The 17,141-nt window shown below is 36.8% G+C and overlaps 6 protein-coding genes across 11 annotated transcripts; 3 read left to right on the top strand and 3 right to left on the bottom strand.

Moving 5' to 3' along the window:
- The first annotated feature begins 1,286 nt into the window (after positions 1–1,286).
- On the top strand, positions 1,287–1,697 carry LOC147930135 (uncharacterized). Its single transcript, XM_087478801.1, has one exon. It carries the CDS (start codon positions 1,287–1,289, stop codon positions 1,695–1,697), a length of 411 nt encoding a protein of 136 aa, XP_087334927.1.
- An 850-nt stretch (positions 1,698–2,547) lies between these two features.
- LOC104729951 (aminopeptidase M1) lies at positions 2,548–7,422 on the bottom strand. The gene is made up of 18 exons (XM_010448989.3): positions 7,023–7,422; positions 6,587–6,732; positions 6,384–6,486; positions 6,107–6,293; positions 5,934–6,027; positions 5,681–5,834; positions 5,486–5,590; positions 5,287–5,403; positions 5,014–5,127; positions 4,702–4,884; positions 4,272–4,575; positions 4,065–4,186; positions 3,882–3,979; positions 3,596–3,773; positions 3,399–3,513; positions 3,255–3,322; positions 3,000–3,155; positions 2,548–2,903 (listed from the first exon to the last, which is right to left on the bottom strand). Exons 1-18 carry the CDS (start codon positions 7,236–7,238, stop codon positions 2,724–2,726), a joined length of 2,640 nt encoding a protein of 879 aa, XP_010447291.2. The 5' UTR covers positions 7,239–7,422; the 3' UTR covers positions 2,548–2,723.
- A 120-nt stretch (positions 7,423–7,542) lies between these two features.
- Positions 7,543–9,088, top strand: LOC104729949 (uncharacterized protein At4g33100). Of its 2 annotated transcripts, none has more exons than XM_010448984.3 (4): positions 7,543–7,835; positions 8,334–8,488; positions 8,634–8,718; positions 8,824–9,088. In XM_010448984.3, the coding sequence occupies exons 2-4, from the start codon at positions 8,394–8,396 to the stop codon at positions 8,914–8,916; spliced, it is 273 nt and encodes a 90-aa protein (XP_010447286.1). In that variant the 5' UTR covers positions 7,543–7,835; positions 8,334–8,393; the 3' UTR covers positions 8,917–9,088. The 2 variants fall into 2 exon arrangements, with proteins under 2 accessions (XP_010447286.1, XP_010447288.1); XM_010448986.3 differs by having other exon boundaries at positions 7,590–7,835; positions 8,346–8,488.
- Positions 8,895–11,413, bottom strand: LOC104729950 ((S)-coclaurine N-methyltransferase). The gene is made up of 7 exons (XM_010448987.3): positions 11,010–11,413; positions 10,066–10,399; positions 9,876–9,975; positions 9,663–9,773; positions 9,488–9,571; positions 9,344–9,402; positions 8,895–9,266 (listed from the first exon to the last, which is right to left on the bottom strand). The coding sequence occupies exons 1-7, from the start codon at positions 11,194–11,196 to the stop codon at positions 9,074–9,076; spliced, it is 1,068 nt and encodes a 355-aa protein (XP_010447289.1). The 5' UTR covers positions 11,197–11,413; the 3' UTR covers positions 8,895–9,073.
- Positions 11,414–11,683: 270 nt separating this feature from the next.
- On the bottom strand, positions 11,684–13,790 carry LOC104729947 (uncharacterized). Of its 5 annotated transcripts, none has more exons than XR_015574998.1 (6): positions 13,309–13,603; positions 13,116–13,212; positions 12,884–12,968; positions 12,560–12,676; positions 12,288–12,479; positions 11,684–12,209 (listed from the first exon to the last, which is right to left on the bottom strand). XR_015574998.1 is itself a non-coding variant. In XM_087479223.1 (6 exons), exons 1-6 carry the CDS (start codon positions 13,434–13,436, stop codon positions 12,138–12,140), a joined length of 687 nt encoding a protein of 228 aa, XP_087335349.1. In that variant the 5' UTR covers positions 13,437–13,790; the 3' UTR covers positions 11,684–12,137. The 5 variants fall into 5 exon arrangements, 4 of the variants coding, with proteins under 4 accessions (XP_087335349.1, XP_087335351.1, XP_019089521.1 ...); XM_087479223.1 differs by having other exon boundaries at positions 12,888–12,968; positions 13,309–13,790; XM_087479225.1 differs by having other exon boundaries at positions 12,292–12,479; positions 12,888–12,968.
- A 241-nt stretch (positions 13,791–14,031) lies between these two features.
- On the top strand, positions 14,032–17,007 carry LOC104729946 (uncharacterized). The gene is made up of 6 exons (XM_010448979.3): positions 14,032–15,061; positions 15,494–15,591; positions 16,016–16,040; positions 16,147–16,267; positions 16,368–16,502; positions 16,618–17,007. Exons 1-6 carry the CDS (start codon positions 14,590–14,592, stop codon positions 16,826–16,828), a joined length of 1,062 nt encoding a protein of 353 aa, XP_010447281.1. The 5' UTR covers positions 14,032–14,589; the 3' UTR covers positions 16,829–17,007.
- Positions 17,008–17,141: the final 134 nt, after the last annotated feature.

Below are 17,141 nucleotides of genomic sequence, written 5' to 3'. Positions count from 1 at the left end.
CCGAGGCTCAAACTAAAAAGAAGAGTCCATGACAAAATTAGACTAAAAAATTCAATAACTAATTTTTTGGGCTTTCTATATGTGACCAATTTGACAAAACAGTATGAGAAGGTCAGACACCTTCTACAAAGATGAGATTCATTAGTTCGATCATGGTTCTGTGAGAGGACGCAATGACAAATTTGGAGTAGAATAAACTACTTCCAGGCTCAAACTACCGAAAAAAAAACAAAGAACCAGTCACAACAAAATGAAGAAGCAGACAGGAACAAAACAGTCAGTACGAAAACTGATGGTGAGAAAAATACACTAATGCTGATGGTTAAAAATACATTAATGCATGCTGATGGTTAAAAGTCTAATATATTTTATAATTTTTCGTATGATGTGATGTTCTTTATAATAATTTTTTTCACCATCAGTGTGCAAATAACATCAGTGTGTAATTTTCGTATATGTGATGCTCTTTATCCGACTAAAGAGAATCAGGAACTTGGTCTGCGTATCTACTTTCTGACTCGTGAGAAAGTCCTTAGTAGTACATGGAGCACTGAAAGCTCTATTCTCGAGTCTTAAAGAAGAAGTGGCTATGCTGTCCGTTACACTGTCCGAGGCTCAGACTAAAAAGAAGAGTCCATGACAGAGTCAGACTCAAAAAACTCAGGATTAAATTAGTAATAGTAGACTTTGGACTACACAATAGGAAAAAAGGTTATATTAAACGGACCATTTTGCTACGGTAGGTTGATTTTAAGACTTAAAAATGTAAATTAGTTATGGTTCTTCATTAGAGATGATGTTGTGAAGGTAAAAAGTTAAAGTGAAAAATTAGAGACCTATTTATGTAATTGTTTTGAATTTTTTGATACACTACACAGTACACACCTCTTTCGACGAGTAAAAACAAATTTTGACAATGGAGTCATATTTTCGAACGTTTATTCATTAGATTCAATGCATCGTTTATGGACTGCACAAAATTCATTAAATTGTAAACCGTAATCATTTTAGCTAGTTTTGATTGCCAACAAAACAAAAAAAAAAGTTCAATGCATCGTTCAAAAGTTCATTGATTACAATTTGGAATTAGTCTGATGCTTCGTTCATAGTACATTCCCTATATAATAAAGTTTGCTCGATTTCCAAAAGATGACTTTTGCACTTCCCACGGACTTCGGAACGTTCATTCTCTGTTAATATATATATATATATATATACGTGCATGTTAAGCTATATTCACGCCACATTTTCACCTTCACCAAATCCTTTCATATACTAAATCAGAAATGTCAACCAATGCGCGCAAAGGTATAATAATAGCTACAGACGAGATACAGGTTGATGAAGGCATACAAGCCCTGATGTCGAACTCCAGGAACAATACAAGGTTGATTGGCCTGGACACGATATCAATTCGAACAGCACCAAGAAAATCATCAATCGCAGTCCTCCAGCTCTGTGATGAAAGCCGGTGCCTTGTAGTCAGGCTTACTTCTTTCCATACAATACCAGAATCTCTCTACAACTTCCTCAGCTTACCAGGTTTTACCTTTGTGGGTTTTGGAATAAAAGATGCAATGGCTAGGCTTTGGAAGGAGTACGGATTTGTGTGCAAGAACACTCTGGAGGCTAGCCCCTCCTCCGTATGGGACAGTCAGTGCCGGCTTAAACATATTACATGTCTCTGGGCAAACTAAAAAAAATGCCCCTTAATCTATAGAAAAACTTACTGATTTTTTGTATAAGTCTTTTTGGTTCATACAATTTTTTTTTGTACTCCTTTCTAGCTTACAATTTTTTCTTTTGTGCTCCTTTCTAGCTTACAATTTTTTTTTGTGCCCCTTAAAACTTAAAAAGTTTTTCTTTTGCCTCTTTAACTTACAAATTTTTTTTTTGTGCCCCTTTTCTCATACGTATATGCCCCTTTTAATCAATGTATCTGGAGCGGTCGCACTGCCCGCCCTCCTAGTTAAGCCGGCACTGGGGACAGTGCAACGAGTAATACTGTGAATTCTGTGGTTAGGAGAATGCATGTGCCATCAACTCAGTGTATCTCAGATCTTTGGGGTTGCAATAATAATCCCTCCAAGGATTTAATCTACCTTGGAGTCTCAAATGCCCGAGCTGCTTTACGTATTGGAGACAAACTTCTTTATCCCATGGGTATTGCTTTTTGAGAAGCTAAGAAGCAAACCTTTGTTTGTGGTTTAGGTTTGCCCTATAGTATTCTTGATATTTCTTGCTTCAATTTTATCTTCTTTCATCAAGACATCTCCAATGTATCCTCATTTCTTTTTATTCTCGTCTCTTGGTTGATATGGTTTAGGGTCGTTAATAAAAATAATAACTTTTTCCTAAAAAAATTACGTGTTTGTTCACCAAATTGTATTTACAAAGTAAATTAATGTTTGCAATTTTATGAACAGAAAACCCAATTAAGGTAATATTTTCATTATAACACGAATAGCTTTTAACTAACTACAGTTACGTTTTATACATACTTGATAGTTGATACAGAATGAAAATATCCCACGTTAGTCCTCGAAGTCGGAACGAACCTTGAAAGGCAAACTTTATTGATGGCAAATCCAAAGTTTTAAAAGTGCTTTTCATATTCGGTGCTGAGAAGAAGAAAAAACCAAAAGGGTCGCATATAGAACAAACATGAGCATCGCAGTCACAGATGGTTTAGTTAATTCTTGAGATACCCTGAGTTAAAACTTTTAGTTTGAAGAGAGCTGAGCAACGAGCTGTGTGAGATTCTCTTCCTTCTTGATACTCTCCACCCAATTGGCGTTAATATGTACCCTTTCCATACTCTGCTTCAAGGTTCTTGCCATCGACGGCTTTGTTCTTGTTGCAAAATACTCCTCCACTTCTTTGGCTTTTTCAAACGACGCAAACTGAGACAATCAACATAAAGAGAAATCAATTAAGGCTACCAAAGATGATCAATAGCTTTTTTTTATGGATATGCATAAAGGGGAGGAGGAACAAACCGGCGAAACAACTGCACTTATGAAACGTGTTAAGAGAAATCCGGATCCCCATGTCTTTTCTATATACTCCCACTTCTCCTGTAGCCATTTCCAAGCAACTTCACGTCCTTCCCAACTTACACCGGAAAGTCCATAAACTGCATCTTGATTACGGACCTGGATGAATAAAGAACCCCAACATATCACATCAACTATGTCAAGCCTAATGATATGATTATTCACTAATTTATAAAGTTGCAAGAAATCCATATATACCTCATCAGACAATATGAAGTTAAGAACATCTTGAACTATAACGGGGTCTGGACAAGATGCTAAAGAACCTGCAAACCCATAAAGTAAACATTAGTAGTTGAACCTCAAATTTCTATTTATTTAATCTCATGACAGTCAAGTTACCTAAGATTCGTGTTTTCTCTTGGCTAAGGTCTGTTTCCCTGTAAACTCTCAGAAGAGACTCATAACCAGATTTGTCTGACTTATTGGCTCTCTGCATTACAGCAACATAAGCAGCCTGCGAGTGGAAAGCCCATACAGAATTTAATTAAAATGTTCTTTTTTTAAACCATCATTGGTTTCTATCATACGAAACAAACCCTTCTAATGTCCGGAGGCAGAAGCGAAGTGTTTCTATCAGCCAAATATGCATCAAATCTCCGAACTGCTTCCTTTAGTGTCTCATCATGCCCAAACGCAGCAAGTGCAGTTAAGACTTCCCCTCTCAGCATAGCATCTAGATGGCTCTCGCCTTGTTTAGGGTCCCAACCAAGTTTCCTATAAGAACAATGAATATTGTAACGACATTGATTCTTTTTTACCTACCGTTTGGTAAAGAGAACATAATGATAAGTGTAATTTCCGTAGATGGGTAAAACAGCTTACTCAGCAGCAAACTGGAAAACGCCGATGAAGAAATGTTTGATCCCAGACATCAGTTCCTGATTTACATCTGCTACAATCTTCACAACTTTGTAGCTTATCTGTACGGATGAAGAGTAAGAACCAGAAGCGAACGCATAATTATCGACCGAGGGAAATTAAAAGACAAAAAATGCAGATCCTTACAGCAATAAGGTTTGACAGCACGGTATACTCAAGTTCCTCCTTGTAAGCACTGATCAAAGTAAGTAAAGAGGCTAGAGATTGCTGACGAGCCATTGAAAGTGCAAAAGAATCATCCAAAATACCTGTAAAAGAGCAAGAAGGATACTCATCTCCAAATAAATTTCATTACGTCAACTAGAAACACAAAATTCTGCGAGGTCAAGTTACCATATCTATCAATTGAAGTCAAGCTTTTGCTCTCTGTTGCATTTCTGAGTCCAGCCGCAAGGCTGTCATCATATTTCACCCTATAGAATCCAGCCTGATCGACATTAATTTTTATCCAAGAGCATGCCCCATTGTTTTTGCCGCTACCATCGGCAATGGAACAACCCAATAATTCCTTTAGATCATACGCTTCAGATTTGGATTCTAGTAAGAAGTTTTTGCGCACGTCATATGAGCCACAGCACAAGGTTACTGGCACAATCCATTGTCCTTCGCCAGGAGAACCGCTTGACAAGAAACGCGACTGTAATATTAAAAATGAATTTAGTTAGTGGATCATGCATAAGATATCATAATGAAGCTTCAACCTTAGTGGCATCTAAAAGGGGATATAAGTAGGATATCCAGCAAGGGAAATAAGTCTAAGAACCTGCTCAAGTTCCAATTTTCCATCTTTAATTTTGGCTGATACAACAGGATATCCCATTTGCTTTGTCCAAGAATGCATAAGCTTGTTAACAGGTTCTCCTGATCCCGCTTCCATCGCAGACCATAAGTCTTCTGTCTTCGCGTTTGAGTAAGCATGATTTTTAATGTATGCAGCAAGCGACTTCTGCTCAACAAAGCAATACAAGTAGGGTAAGAAGTTTTGGAGAGATTAGGGAAATTGAAAATAGAAACCAGATAAGAAAATACAAGCTGCAATTATTTTGTAACAGAAGGAAATGAGTATGAGCAGAACCTGAAAAACTTCAGCACCAAGATAGCTTTGTAGCATGCGGATGACAGATGCACCCTTTCTGTAGCTTATTGCATCAAATATTTCGTCAATTTCAGCAGCATGATTAACTTCCACCTGAGAAATGTTTTGGATTTGAGATAAATAGGTAATAGGGTATCTCGGGGATTGACAGTGAATATAAGGAAAGAAGACACTAAGCTTTCAATACAGATATATTGACAGCATTTTTCAGAATTGTGCCCACTTAATAACACAGATACTTAATTTGGTTACCTCTATCGGGTGAGACTCCTCAAGTCCATCAAGCCTTAGACCCTCAGTAGATTCATCTAGAAACTGGGTCCAGATTTTCCATTCAGGGAACAAACTATCAGTAGCCAAGTAGCTGACCTGAAACAGATAACAAGTAACAAAACATTCACAACAGAACTCAAAATCATTGTTGATACAAAGATCTAAGTTTGCAATTTACCCAAGTAGCAAAACCCTCATTCAGCCATAGATGAGTCCACCACTCCATAGTGACAAGATTGCCAAACCACTGGTGAGCCAGTTCATGAGCAACTACAGTGGCAACCTAGCAGCAGAAACTTAAACAGCTTTAGATGATTGCACAAAAGCACACAAAACAATTTCCTCTAAAAAATAAAGGACAAGTTTGCATTACCCTCTGTTTGTTAGAAGCTGCTGAATGTTGCTCATCATAGAGAAGAGCTGTTTCACGGTAAGTAACTAAACCATAATTCTCCATAGCTCCAGCAGCAAAATCTGGTATTGCAATCATATCCATTTTGGGAAGGGGATATGGCACAGCAAAGTACCTACATGAATCATTGGAGTTATGCAACGAGTATTATATAAGATATGAAACAAGCAGAAAGAGAAGTCCAGAATGTTTCAAATGTCGACGAGGGACATACTCTTTGAACAGATCTAATGTCTTGGCACCAACATGCAATGCAAATCTCCCTTGGTCGGCTTTGCCCACTTGACAGTATACTCTGACTTTAACCCCTGAGCAAAAAGAAGACACTTGATTTAGAGCTTCTAGAAATGACTAGACGCAAGATAATGATAGTAAAAATGAAATTACCATCGGATGTATGATCTTCAACGTAGTCAAACAAACCAACAACAATAGCTACCAAATATGTAGACATAATAGGTGACTCTTGATAGGAGACAATCTTCACATTCCCATTAAGTTTCTCCTCCGTGACGGGCATATTGGAGAGAGCCACCAAATCAGCTGGTACCTCTAATGTAATCTTGAAGGTAGCCTGTTTCACAAATGTGTCAATATGGATAGAGATATAGACGAAGAAAAACAAAACTCAAAGAGGAGGCAAAGAGAAAGAGCAAGTGGAAACCTTGCAAGCAGGTTCATCCCAGCATGGAAAGCATCTCCTAGCATCAGCTGGTTCAAACTGGGTAACTGCCATATTCTTCTTCTCACCGTTATGTTCATAGGTACTGCAAGCAAGAAAACACAAAATCGGTCTAGAACTAGTCTCAAGCTATGTAAAAATTTATACTTGTAAAAAAAAGAAAAGGAAACCGCTATGCTTTTGACCTTCTGTAGAATCCCTTCATTTTGTCATTAAGTACTCCATTGAAGCCCAGTTCCAGAACTCCAACTCCATGGGGAAGAATCTCACTAAACTCAAGCACTAGAATCTCATCCTCCTCAAACAGGACAACTTTTGGAGCTGCAAGCGCCTGCTTAACAATTACAAAACATAAGAAGCATAAACGAAACATAAGAAGCAACTCTGGCTAAATTGGTTGCTGATTCCTACCTGAAGTTAATTTTACCTATTGGAATCAAAATCAAAAATCATACCCAAAAAAATACTCAAAATCATGAAAATATAAACATCTCAATGGTGGCGCTAATTGCTCAACGACCAATCGCATAAAAAAAAAAAACCGTAACTCCAATCGCATTACTGGAACCCTAATTTCATATCAACACAAAGAAACGCGATGGAAAAAAAAAAAAAAAAAACCTTAGAGGAGGTAGGAGGAGTGAAGGAAACGGAGGCATCGTTAACGGAGAGATCAGCTGCGTTGAGAACAATGAAACGAGTATCGGCGACTATGTCAAGGTCGATGGCTACAGTACCGGTGAAAGTACAGGCGATGAGATCGGGATTGAGGCGGAGATCGTAGCGCTTGGGTACGGCGAACTTTGGTAGACGAGGCTGACCTTTAAACTGATCCATTTTCTTAAAAACCTTTGATTGTGTTTTTTTTTTCCTTCCTCTTGGATATATCTCTCCTTTATAGGAAGGAAGGAAGGAAGTAATATATAAATTTGTAAGCAAGTGTTTTTTTATGTTACGTCACAACAACATTTACGAAACATTGGAATATCTAAATTTTTGATGTGATAGTTTATATTATAGTATAAATAAATAATATCACTATCAAATATTATGAGATTGATTAGTGAGATTACTGTAATCCTAATTTAATTTTATTTTTGTTAACTTACCTTTGAAAAGAATTATTAGTTTTCCTTTTTTTGGGCTATGTTTGACTTTTTTTTGCCTAGGGCTTTCGTCTGGTTAGACGACGTCGTTTTTTTCAGTTTCCCACTCTCTCCTCTGTTTGGCTGGTTGGTTGGTTGGGTTTACTCGAGTTTCTTCCGAAAGCTTCGTCGTCGTCTAGGTTTTGTATTCTTTCCGAGTCTGAGAGACTTGAGAGTTGAACGAGAGACCGACCGAGTGATCTGTGGTTTTACGGGTTTAACGATAGGTGAACTCGAAGATCTTATTTCTTTGATTACCGTCCGGTCTTTGGTTTGGATCAAATCAGGGGTAAATGTCGTTTCTTTTATCCTTCAAGCTTCCTACTTTGATTTACTTATTTATTTTTATTTGATCCTCTCTTCTTTTGCTTTTTTTTTTTTTTATGTCTTTCTTCAGTTCGTTTGATCCATGTTTCTCTTTTAGGCAAATCTTGAATTTGTCCCTCCATCCTCTGTTTAATGTTTTGATTTTGGTTTGAATAAACAGTACACCATTTGTTTGTAGAGAGACAACAAATCATTGTCTTAAATGAGGCAATTCAACAAGGTATCTGTACATAAATATTTGACAATGACTCTTGAGTCTCTAATGTGAAAAGGAGCATGCTATGAGAGAGCTTTCTCTGTTTGGTGTCTTTTATGGTTATGTTCGATTCTATATATTTCTATGTTTGTTTGTGATGAGTTGTAGTAAAGCTTGTGTTAGGATTCGTATTATTGTCTTTTTATCCTTTTCTTAAGAGTGATACTATTTCTTCTTTTTTTTTTGGTTTCTGAATTATTATAGATGGGTTTTCAGAGTTGCTAAGCTGACAGACTGAGTGACTCTATTAGTGTGATTGGGAAGATGGGTTTATTGAAGAAAAAGGATTCAACTTCAGCTCGGTCCTCTACTTCTCCCTGCGCTGATTTGCGAAACGCTTACCACAATTGCTTCAACAAGTGAGTTTCTTTTCTCCTTCAGTTTGCTGTGTTTAAAGGTTTAGCTTTGGTGGGATTTCTGGTCTTTTCATCTTTTAAGGTTTGGATCATTCGGCATTCCACTTGCAAATAATATGATGGGATTTGTTGTATTTTCAATCTGCAGATGGTACTCGGACAAGTTTGTTAAAGGGCAATGGGATAAAGAAGAGTGTGTTGCCGAGTGGAAAAAGTACAGAGACTGTCTCTCGGTATTATTCACTCTGCTTCAGCTCTTTCTATTCGTGCTTCCTCTGTAATCTTAATCACAATAATAAGCTTCTCTTTCTGACTTTTGTTTTCATGTATTCAAACAGGAGAATTTGGATGGTAAGCTTCTCAATCGCATTTTGGAGGTAGATGGTGAGCTGAATCCAAAAAAGCAAGCTGACTCAAAGGAATCCAGTTGATGGATGATACTTGCTTGATCCCCCATATGTTTCTCAAATAACATTGTCACTTTCAAACCATACATTTCATATTATTTAAGTAGTAAGAGGGGTAATCAAAGTAGAATGAGATTGTTGTATTCTTTATTCAAAAAGTGGAAGATAATAAAGAAATCAATCATTTCTTCTTGAAGAGGAAGTGTGCAACCATCCACTCTTCTCCATTGTTGTATCCGAACAGCTCAGCAACCGCTATGAAGAAGGTTCTCCAGTAAACCATCCACTTCACTGCATTTTCTTTCCCATAAGTCATTTCCATTATCTCTTTAATTGCAACTATCTCTTTATCCATTCTTTTGAGCCACTCTTCACTGCAAACAAAGTAATAAACATCAGAAGCTAATTCTTATCTTATTCTTTCTTGTAACAACATTTTTTGGATTCTTACCTTGTTTTTGAATAATGCTTCCCGTTTACGAGCCAATGATCCACAATCGAAACATCTTCCTGAACAAACAACATATCAAATCAATATGACTCAGTTGATATAAATCTACTGAAACATACATGGCAAGTTACTAATGTAAATTACTTGGAAATAGAGGAGAAGATTTGCCGATGGCATTGTTCCTCCGCTGAAGAAGTGTCTTGTGATCCAGTCATCGTCATTCACATCCTGTAGCGAACCAGCACAATCTCAAGATTGAGTTATTGCCATAAAATAACTAATTAAACAAGAAGCTATCGAGTTAGACATTGATCCATACCTCAAAGTGGTAAGCAAAGGTCTTATGGCAGAAATAGTGAACAAACAGAAGACTATCTTCCTTCATCCATTTTCCTATCTTCTTCAGAAGCTCCCCATAGTTTTTCATATGCTGATCATCACAATCCCAAAAAAGAATAACCAAAGCTAAGGACAACCTCTCATCTTTCAAAAATCAAACATATAATGAACTACTTCAGAAAACAAGCCAAACCTCAAACATTTCGATGGAGAATACTCGATCGTATGACCCATCATGCTCAAAAGTGCTAATATCCGCAACAATTATTTCGATGTTCTGAAGTCCGAGTTTCCTTCAAACATGACAATGTAAAAGAAACCATTTTAGCTAGCAGCTACAACTTGAAGCCTAAGATACATGTAATAATGAGAAACTAAATTACCGGCATTGGTCATCGATAAAAGCTTTCTGTGTTGTTGAGTTGCAGATACCAGTTAACTTGCATTTGCTAAACTTGCGGGCAATGTACAAAGACAAAGAACCCCAGCCACATCCGACATCAAGAACACTTTGACCATCTTCCACTTTAGCTCTTTCACAGTATAGAGCCAATATTGCTTCCTCTGCATCTTCTAAGCTACTTGCATCTTTTGGGAAGTAACAAGAGCTGTACTTCATGTTTCTTCCAAGAACAAGTTGGAAGAAAGCAGTTGGTAATTCATAGTGTTGAGTCTTTGGCTTCTCGGTATTGATCGCTATAGGCATCTTCTTTATAGCTGAGGTATTTAAACATACATCATTCACAACAGATATTTAAACTTTTCTTTAAGTTCACAATTTTGCAAATATATATTATGAAATTAAACAAATGAAATGTGTTCTGATTTTGCCAAGTGAAACATGTTATATTTATTTATTAAAACACAAAAACTTGAGTCTGAAACAATGTATGGATGGTTTCATTTCATAAGATAAGAAGCCAAAATCTATCATGAATAAATCTAATGAAGACCTTGAATTAGTCTTACATGCTTAGAGCACGGAGATCCAATTAACAAAATAAAACTTTAATATCTAAACTACTAAATAGAACTAAGCTAATATATAAAAATACAGTTCGCGGATCTCTCAACAACAATATCTAAACTAGAACGATGTATTATCTTTGACTAAAAAGTTCACAACACACATAACGAAGGGTCTTAACTAAAACCCCACAACCAAAGTACGGTGGAACAACTTGCAACACACCACCGACACCATGCTGTTAAAAAATAGTCATAATCACTCAGATAAAACAATGCAAAATAGTTTTGTAGACTCTAATCTAATAATAACTAAAAATATAGATGTTAAATGCCAAAAAGAAGAGTATGTTTCACTTACAGTCAATAAAACGGAGGAGATCGGAGAGTTGCATCTCAGCCGTGGGTTTGTAACCGGAACGGAGTCGACCGGACAGAAGTAGCCGCGTCAGCCGCCTAATGACAAGATCTGGCAACAGATTCATCTCCAACAGCGTCAAAGCCGCCTTCACTGATGCGCCATACGCTACGTCCATAATCTTCTCCATCTCTTTCTCTCGCCTCCCTTTATCTTTCTGTCTCTTGAGATTTTTTTTTCCCAAGTGTAGCCTTATAAAACATATAAATAGACACGGATGTTAAAAAAAACCTGAAAAAGTAGGCATGACGTATCAACTTACTACTAAGCACTGTTAATTATATAATGATCGAAACAAATCTTTAAGATTTCTTTAACATTTTAAAAACAAAACGTCAAAAAACCTTATCTTCTTCTTATCTTATCGGATATCACTCTCACCATTTTGCTAAGTCGAAAAAACAGAGCAGGGCCGGTTTATGATTTTGATGGGCCTTCAAGATTTGTTTTGTGTTATGTTTTTGTGGCCTTTTTTTATGTGTAATGCTCTCTGGTTTTGATATTAATATGGTTGTTTTGTTACAACTAATAATCAACTATGACAAACTCATATGATTACACTGGATCAGGGACCAGCTCGGTGAGTCTGAAAGGCGATTCTAGCACCAGAGGCCAGAGGGGTGAAGACTTATCTACTTTACTTTAAATCCAAGAGAGACGACTTATACTTATACAACCAATAATCCCCTTAGTGGTTATAAACCCTACCACACAATGCATTATGTTTAAAAACAGAATACAAGCTCATCATTGCTGCTCCTTCAGGGCATAAAACTGTCCTATCAACATTACCCCACATTAACTTATCTAATTTTGCCACATTTGCTACGCAATAATAGAATTGAGCCGAGTAAAAAGATCTGTGTATCCTTCCTTAGATTTAAGAGTTCTTGATGGAGAGATGTTTAGGAACCAGCTCGGTAAGTTTGAAAAGCGATTTCTAGCACCAGAGGTCAGAGGGGTGAAGACACTAACAAATCTCATTGACTCAGCGGAGAAAGATTTTTAGCTCATGGAGTTGATCAGCCAATATGGCTATGCCTGAGATCAAATTAATCACTCTTTCCTTCTTCATTCTACTTGTAAAGCTTCAGTACTACTATCCACAGAGACAACTTGTTTATACTCTTTTTTCCTTGTCACCTGTGATATGATCAGAAGGAATAGTCTGTTTAGACACTAGAACCAAACAAACGCACAAAACTTAAAATAGAGTCATACCAACTTGTTAGGGAAACTTTGGGCACCAGTGAACTTTGAAGGTGCAGAATAATGAGACTTCTTTTGTAGAATCTCAGTGAGGCGCCGTTCGTTTTTCTCTTGCCTAAGTAGATATCTCAAGGAAACTGATTCTTGCTCAAGCTTCGACACCGTGATTTCCAGTATTGCTAAGCTGTCCAAAAGCTCCTGTGCCTGTAGATTTTTATAATGTTTTAGAAGACATTTAATAGCCGAAAACAATTAAGAAAATATATGTTGGAGAAAGGATTGACCTTGTCTGGAAGTTCACAAGGCGAATCCATGAAAGGAGAACTAGAATGCTCAACTGCGCTTGTTAGAGCTAACCGTAAGTTGATCTCCTCTTGTAACTGCTGCTGCAGTCTCTTGACCTGTACCAAACCCAAATATATCATTAACAATCTAGTACTAGTAGTACATCAAGAGAATTAAAGGAATAAACACAATAATATCAAACTCTTCTATGGTTTCTTTAAATGTAATCTTAGCTTGTGTAAATGAGAAAATTTCTAAAATGTGACAAACAAAAACCTTCAGATTACTTGATATGATAATGTGTGGTGTGGGATCTGACTCACTTACATCTTGTTCAAGCTCACATTTGTACCATAACTTGCTCTTTCCTTCAAATCTACTACTACTTTGATCAAGCATCTTGCTTTCCTGCTTCCAAAAAAAGAAAAGAAGCAAATTCAAACATTTGGTGTGACCTTAAACCCCTTGAAACCCTAGATTTAGAGCATACTAACTAACCAAGAAAAAAGATAAAAAGTGAAAGGTGTATATAAAGAGAGAAAGAGGCAACATTACATCGAGATCAGGAAAATACAAAGAGCCATCTCCAGAGGAGTAAGATCTTCTTGAAAATGTACCAGACTTCTTCAAATACCTCCGGATCGAGCTTCCCCTGTAACGGAACACATCAGCAAACCAAAAAAAAACAAATCGCGAGCATTGTCGAAGAAGAAGTAGATTTAGAATAGAGTGAGGAGAGAGAGAGAACCAATTGATGGGAAGACGAAAAGTGGCATTAGCGGTGCTACGATCGGTGGTAGGAGAAGAAGAAGAAGAGGAAGCAGCAGGGGTGTGATGATCTTCTTCATGAAGAGCTTCGGCTTTGATACAGAGCATCGTTGTTGGTCAAGGTCTCAAGGAGCGGTGACTGTGAAGAAGAAGAAGAAGAAGAAGACAAAAGCTTTGAAAGGTTCCAAGTTTGAGAGTTTTTATTGATTGACAGAGGAGTTTGGTTGGGTTCTCACCTGCTCTCACACTTCTTCACTCTCTTTCTTTGGTCTGTCGCTTTTATTATTTTGTGACCAAAAATTAATAACCAAAAAATTGAAAAAATATAATTAGAAAAAAGCTGAAAAAGGGAAAACAAGAGAATTTATTCTTGTCTCAGACAATTTGACTCGTTGCTGCTACTCATTCATCCCTCTTTCTCTCTCTCTAGTCAAACATTTACACTGTATCTTTATTTTATTTAACAAAAAGAAAATAAGGAGTGGAAATTTCGGTTTCAAATTATTGGTTTTCATTTTACTATTTTTTTTTTTCAGTTTTTATTTTGATAATAAATGGTTTTTGTTAATTTAGGTAAATTTTAATAAAACTTAGTTTTAAGCAGATCCATGTAAAAATACTGAGATGCTTCATGTAATTTAGTGTTTGATGTGTACGGTACACATCTATAAAAGTGATGACGCAGATACACACACACACACTCAGTGTGGACTAGATTTACATATTTTTTTTTTTACTCTTGAATCGGATTCCAAAAAAGACCTGATAACAACATATGAAAGATACCAAACGAGTGAACCATATGGTATATGGTAATATGGTACGGTTAGTCAATTTGACAATAACCGGATCCACCAATTTGAACCAGCTTCAAAGATCATTTGTTCTGGAAACCGACTTAAAGAGACACAAGACGTGTGTGTCTCTTTATGTTCGCCGTTCAATTGATAGAGGCCACGGCGTAAACATAGGAAGAGACGATCTTATAGTAGTAATTAAAATTATCCTTTTTTTTTAATATTTATTTTAAAGGTTAGATTTTTTTTTTTTTTTTTTGCTTTGGGGTTTCAAAGTCCCTACCAATGTGACCAAAGTGCTCCAATGCATGATTATTACGTTGGAGCCTCTTCATAGATTTGCTTTCTCCAAATTTATAATCTTTCTGTCTCTCAGCTTCAAAAGTTTTCATTTTTAGGGTTTGATTTTTGCTCTGTTTCAATTATTATTGTTGGATGGTGTAAATGTGAGAGAAGGTTTCGTTATGTTAAAGAGGCAGTCCAACGCCATTCTCTTCTACAGAATCGCTAGCTTCGATTCACATCATACCCTAATGTCTTCTTACACCGATCCCCTTTTCCTGCGATCGCTTCACACTCGATCAATCTCGAACAGATTTGGTGGAGATTTCGTTAATAGGATCAATCCCATTCGAATTTACAACAAGAGGGGCTCCTCTTGTAATGGTTTGTTCAAGGTTAAAGGTGGAGGAGGAAAGCCCAATGGGTTGTTAACCTTGAGAAGTTGTTTTGATTCTCATAAGAAACCTGATCAAAAGGCTCGAGCTTTAACTCAGCATCGGCGCCTTCTCCATGGTTTGGGATCTGGGCCTGGTGAAGAACGCGGCGGCGGCGGCGGAGGAGGAGCAACCGAGATAGCGGATGGTCGTGGTGCATATCTGCGTACGAGTTTCCAAGGGAATGATAAGATTGTTGTGGCTGTTGATATAGATGAGGGTATGTTTCTCTCTGTTCTTATAGTGTGTGATGATGTTTACAGGCTGGGGAGAGAAATTGTTTTTAATTGTATGTTGAATTGTTTAACTGGGTTCTTAGAAAAGCTTGAGTCAATGAGTTATATAAATTATACATAACCTGAGAAGTATATATAAAATGTTGTAGATGTTGTCTAATAGATAGAATCTGGAGTGTTTTTTGTGTAGTTGGGAATATCCCTGATTCATTATCTTGTTGGTTTAAGTTATAATATGTCTACTGATTCGAATCTCAAATCCATTCAAATGGATTGCTAATTTTGGACTGTTCATGTGATTTATGTTGAATAGTTTTGATTCTGTCTATATGCATTGAGATCAACTTTTGTCTGTCTTTTCATTGAGTTATTAATTTAAGCTATGTTTCATTTTGTTGTCTTTTTTATGTAAGCAGTTCTTGGAAACTTTGTCTCGGCCCTTAACAAATTCATTGCGGACCGCTATTTTTCGAACCATTCAGTCTCAGAGTACCATGTCTATGAGTTCTTCAAGGTACGAAGTCATAGCTTCTTCTCGAGCTTACCTGAGAAACAAATCATGTATCTTCTTGTACAACATGGAGGAATAGCCACTTGCTTTTAGTTGCTGGATTTTTTCTTGTTTTCTACTTTGAGAACTCGTATCCTAGGATCAGTGATTGAGATATGCCCTATAGGGAGAAGTTTGTATACAAGGTTTACAATTTTTAGCTACTATCTTTGGCTTATGACAAGGGAAACTGTTCTATGCTTCACTTATATAGAGGTCTGTTTCAATTTTTCTGCCACACTGATGTTTTTAATCAAACCATATTAAACTCAAGAGCTTCTCTTGCAATCAGGGTTTTCGCCTTTGATAGATCTAATGTTGCTGGCTTCCCATTACAGATATCTTGTTTATGATTTTCCCTTAAACTTGTGTCTTAATTTTTTGTCAGATATGGAACTGCTCTCGCAACGAAGGTGCTTCCCTTGGCTTTACTTGCAACTATGACTTTTTGTGTGTTCGCAAAATTGGTGGGTAAATTGAGACGTAATGTGCTATGTTTAAACTTTCTTGTTGTGACAGCCGACTTACGTGTTCACGAGTTCTTTAAGACACCATATTTCAAGAAAGGGATCCATCCTCTTCCAGGTGCCCATAAAACTCTTCACAAGCTATCAAAATATTGCGACATGTCAGTTGTGACGTAAGTAGCATGTGGCGTGATCTTCTCTTTGTTGAACGTTTCAAGTTTACCAGTTAATTCTATAAATCAGTCTCTAAGTGGTTTTCATATCATTGGATAGGTCCCGGCAGAATGCGATAAAGGAGCACACACTTGAGTGGATTGAGATACATTTCCCGGGACTCTTCCAACAGATTCATTTTGGAAACCATTTTGCTCTTCATGGAGAGTCAAGACCAAAATCTGAAATCTGCAGGTGCATACAAAATCAACTCATGAATATGATACATCCCCAAGATTCTAGTCGAATACCAAAAAAAAACATCACTATCATATGATTTGATGGGCTAATCCAAGAATTTGAACTGCAGATCATTTGGAGCAGAGATATTGATTGACGATAACCCGAGATATGCAGAGGAATGCGCTAACATAGGAATGAAGGTTCTCCTCTTTGACTATGAAAATTCATACCCTTGGTCTAAGACGGAGTCTGTTGATAAGCATCCTTTGGTAACTAGAGTCCATAATTGGGAAGAGGTGGAGCAGCAGATTCTCTCGTTGGTAGTATCAAAGTGTTGAAATCATTTCTGCAACAACAAATGTTCTTTTGCCAGTGCAAAAATTATAGTCTTAATGTTTGAAATGATAGTGTATTGTATAAACAATTAAACATTGAAAGAAAGCTGAACAAACCCATAAAGCTTGATGGGGAAATAAGTAGCAAACAGAGATGGCAATGGAATTAGCTTTAACTGTCCCTTTTTAGCATCATTTTAATGTCTCTTTTTTTTTTCCAACTTAGTTTTGTCAATTTTTCAAATATATTTAATTTCATCAGATGTATATAAATTAAACAAAGTACACTTCGAATCTTTCATTTTGTTTTTCAAAT

The sequence above is a fragment of the Camelina sativa genome, chromosome 12, assembly GCF_030686135.1.
Source record: "Camelina sativa cultivar CO46 ecotype springtype chromosome 12, ASM3068613v1".
NCBI classification, from domain to species: Eukaryota; Viridiplantae; Streptophyta; class Magnoliopsida; order Brassicales; family Brassicaceae; genus Camelina; species Camelina sativa.
The sequence above is the reverse complement of the archived record's forward strand: the minus strand, read 5'-3'. Positions and strand labels throughout refer to the sequence as shown.

Excerpts from the sequence above, each read along its gene's own strand:
- LOC147930135 (XM_087478801.1), top strand. The coding sequence starts at position 1,287 with ATGTCAACCAATGCGCGCAAAGGTATAATAATAGCTACAGACGAGATA.
- LOC104729947 (XM_010448980.3), bottom strand. The coding sequence starts at position 13,436 with ATGCTCTGTATCAAAGCCGAAGCTCTTCATGAAGAAGATCATCACACC. Across the intron at positions 12,677-12,887 it reads AATGTGAGCTTGAACAAGAT|GTCAAGAGACTGCAGCAGCA; the intron begins GTAAGTGAGTCA and ends GGTTTGGTACAG. Across the intron at positions 12,480-12,559 it reads CTTGTGAACTTCCAGACAAG|GCACAGGAGCTTTTGGACAG; the intron begins GTCAATCCTTTC and ends AAAAATCTACAG.
- LOC104729950 (XM_010448987.3), bottom strand. The coding sequence starts at position 11,196 with ATGGAGAAGATTATGGACGTAGCGTATGGCGCATCAGTGAAGGCGGCT. Across the intron at positions 9,572-9,662 it reads CCTTTGCTTACCACTTTGAG|GATGTGAATGACGATGACTG; the intron begins GTATGGATCAAT and ends GGTTCGCTACAG. Across the intron at positions 9,403-9,487 it reads ATCTTCTCCTCTATTTCCAA|GAAGATGTTTCGATTGTGGA; the intron begins GTAATTTACATT and ends TTGTTTGTTCAG.
- LOC104729949 (XM_010448984.3), top strand. The coding sequence starts at position 8,394 with ATGGGTTTATTGAAGAAAAAGGATTCAACTTCAGCTCGGTCCTCTACT. Across the intron at positions 8,489-8,633 it reads TACCACAATTGCTTCAACAA|ATGGTACTCGGACAAGTTTG; the intron begins GTGAGTTTCTTT and ends TTCAATCTGCAG. Across the intron at positions 8,719-8,823 it reads AGTACAGAGACTGTCTCTCG|GAGAATTTGGATGGTAAGCT; the intron begins GTATTATTCACT and ends GTATTCAAACAG.
- LOC104729951 (XM_010448989.3), bottom strand. The coding sequence starts at position 7,238 with ATGGATCAGTTTAAAGGTCAGCCTCGTCTACCAAAGTTCGCCGTACCC. Across the intron at positions 6,294-6,383 it reads GGGATGAACCTGCTTGCAAG|GCTACCTTCAAGATTACATT; the intron begins GTTTCCACTTGC and ends TTTGTGAAACAG. Across the intron at positions 5,404-5,485 it reads ATGAGGGTTTTGCTACTTGG|GTCAGCTACTTGGCTACTGA; the intron begins GTAAATTGCAAA and ends TATCTGTTTCAG.
- LOC104729946 (XM_010448979.3), top strand. The coding sequence starts at position 14,590 with ATGTTAAAGAGGCAGTCCAACGCCATTCTCTTCTACAGAATCGCTAGC. Across the intron at positions 15,062-15,493 it reads GGCTGTTGATATAGATGAGG|TTCTTGGAAACTTTGTCTCG; the intron begins GTATGTTTCTCT and ends TTATGTAAGCAG. Across the intron at positions 16,041-16,146 it reads GAACTGCTCTCGCAACGAAG|CCGACTTACGTGTTCACGAG; the intron begins GTGCTTCCCTTG and ends TTGTTGTGACAG.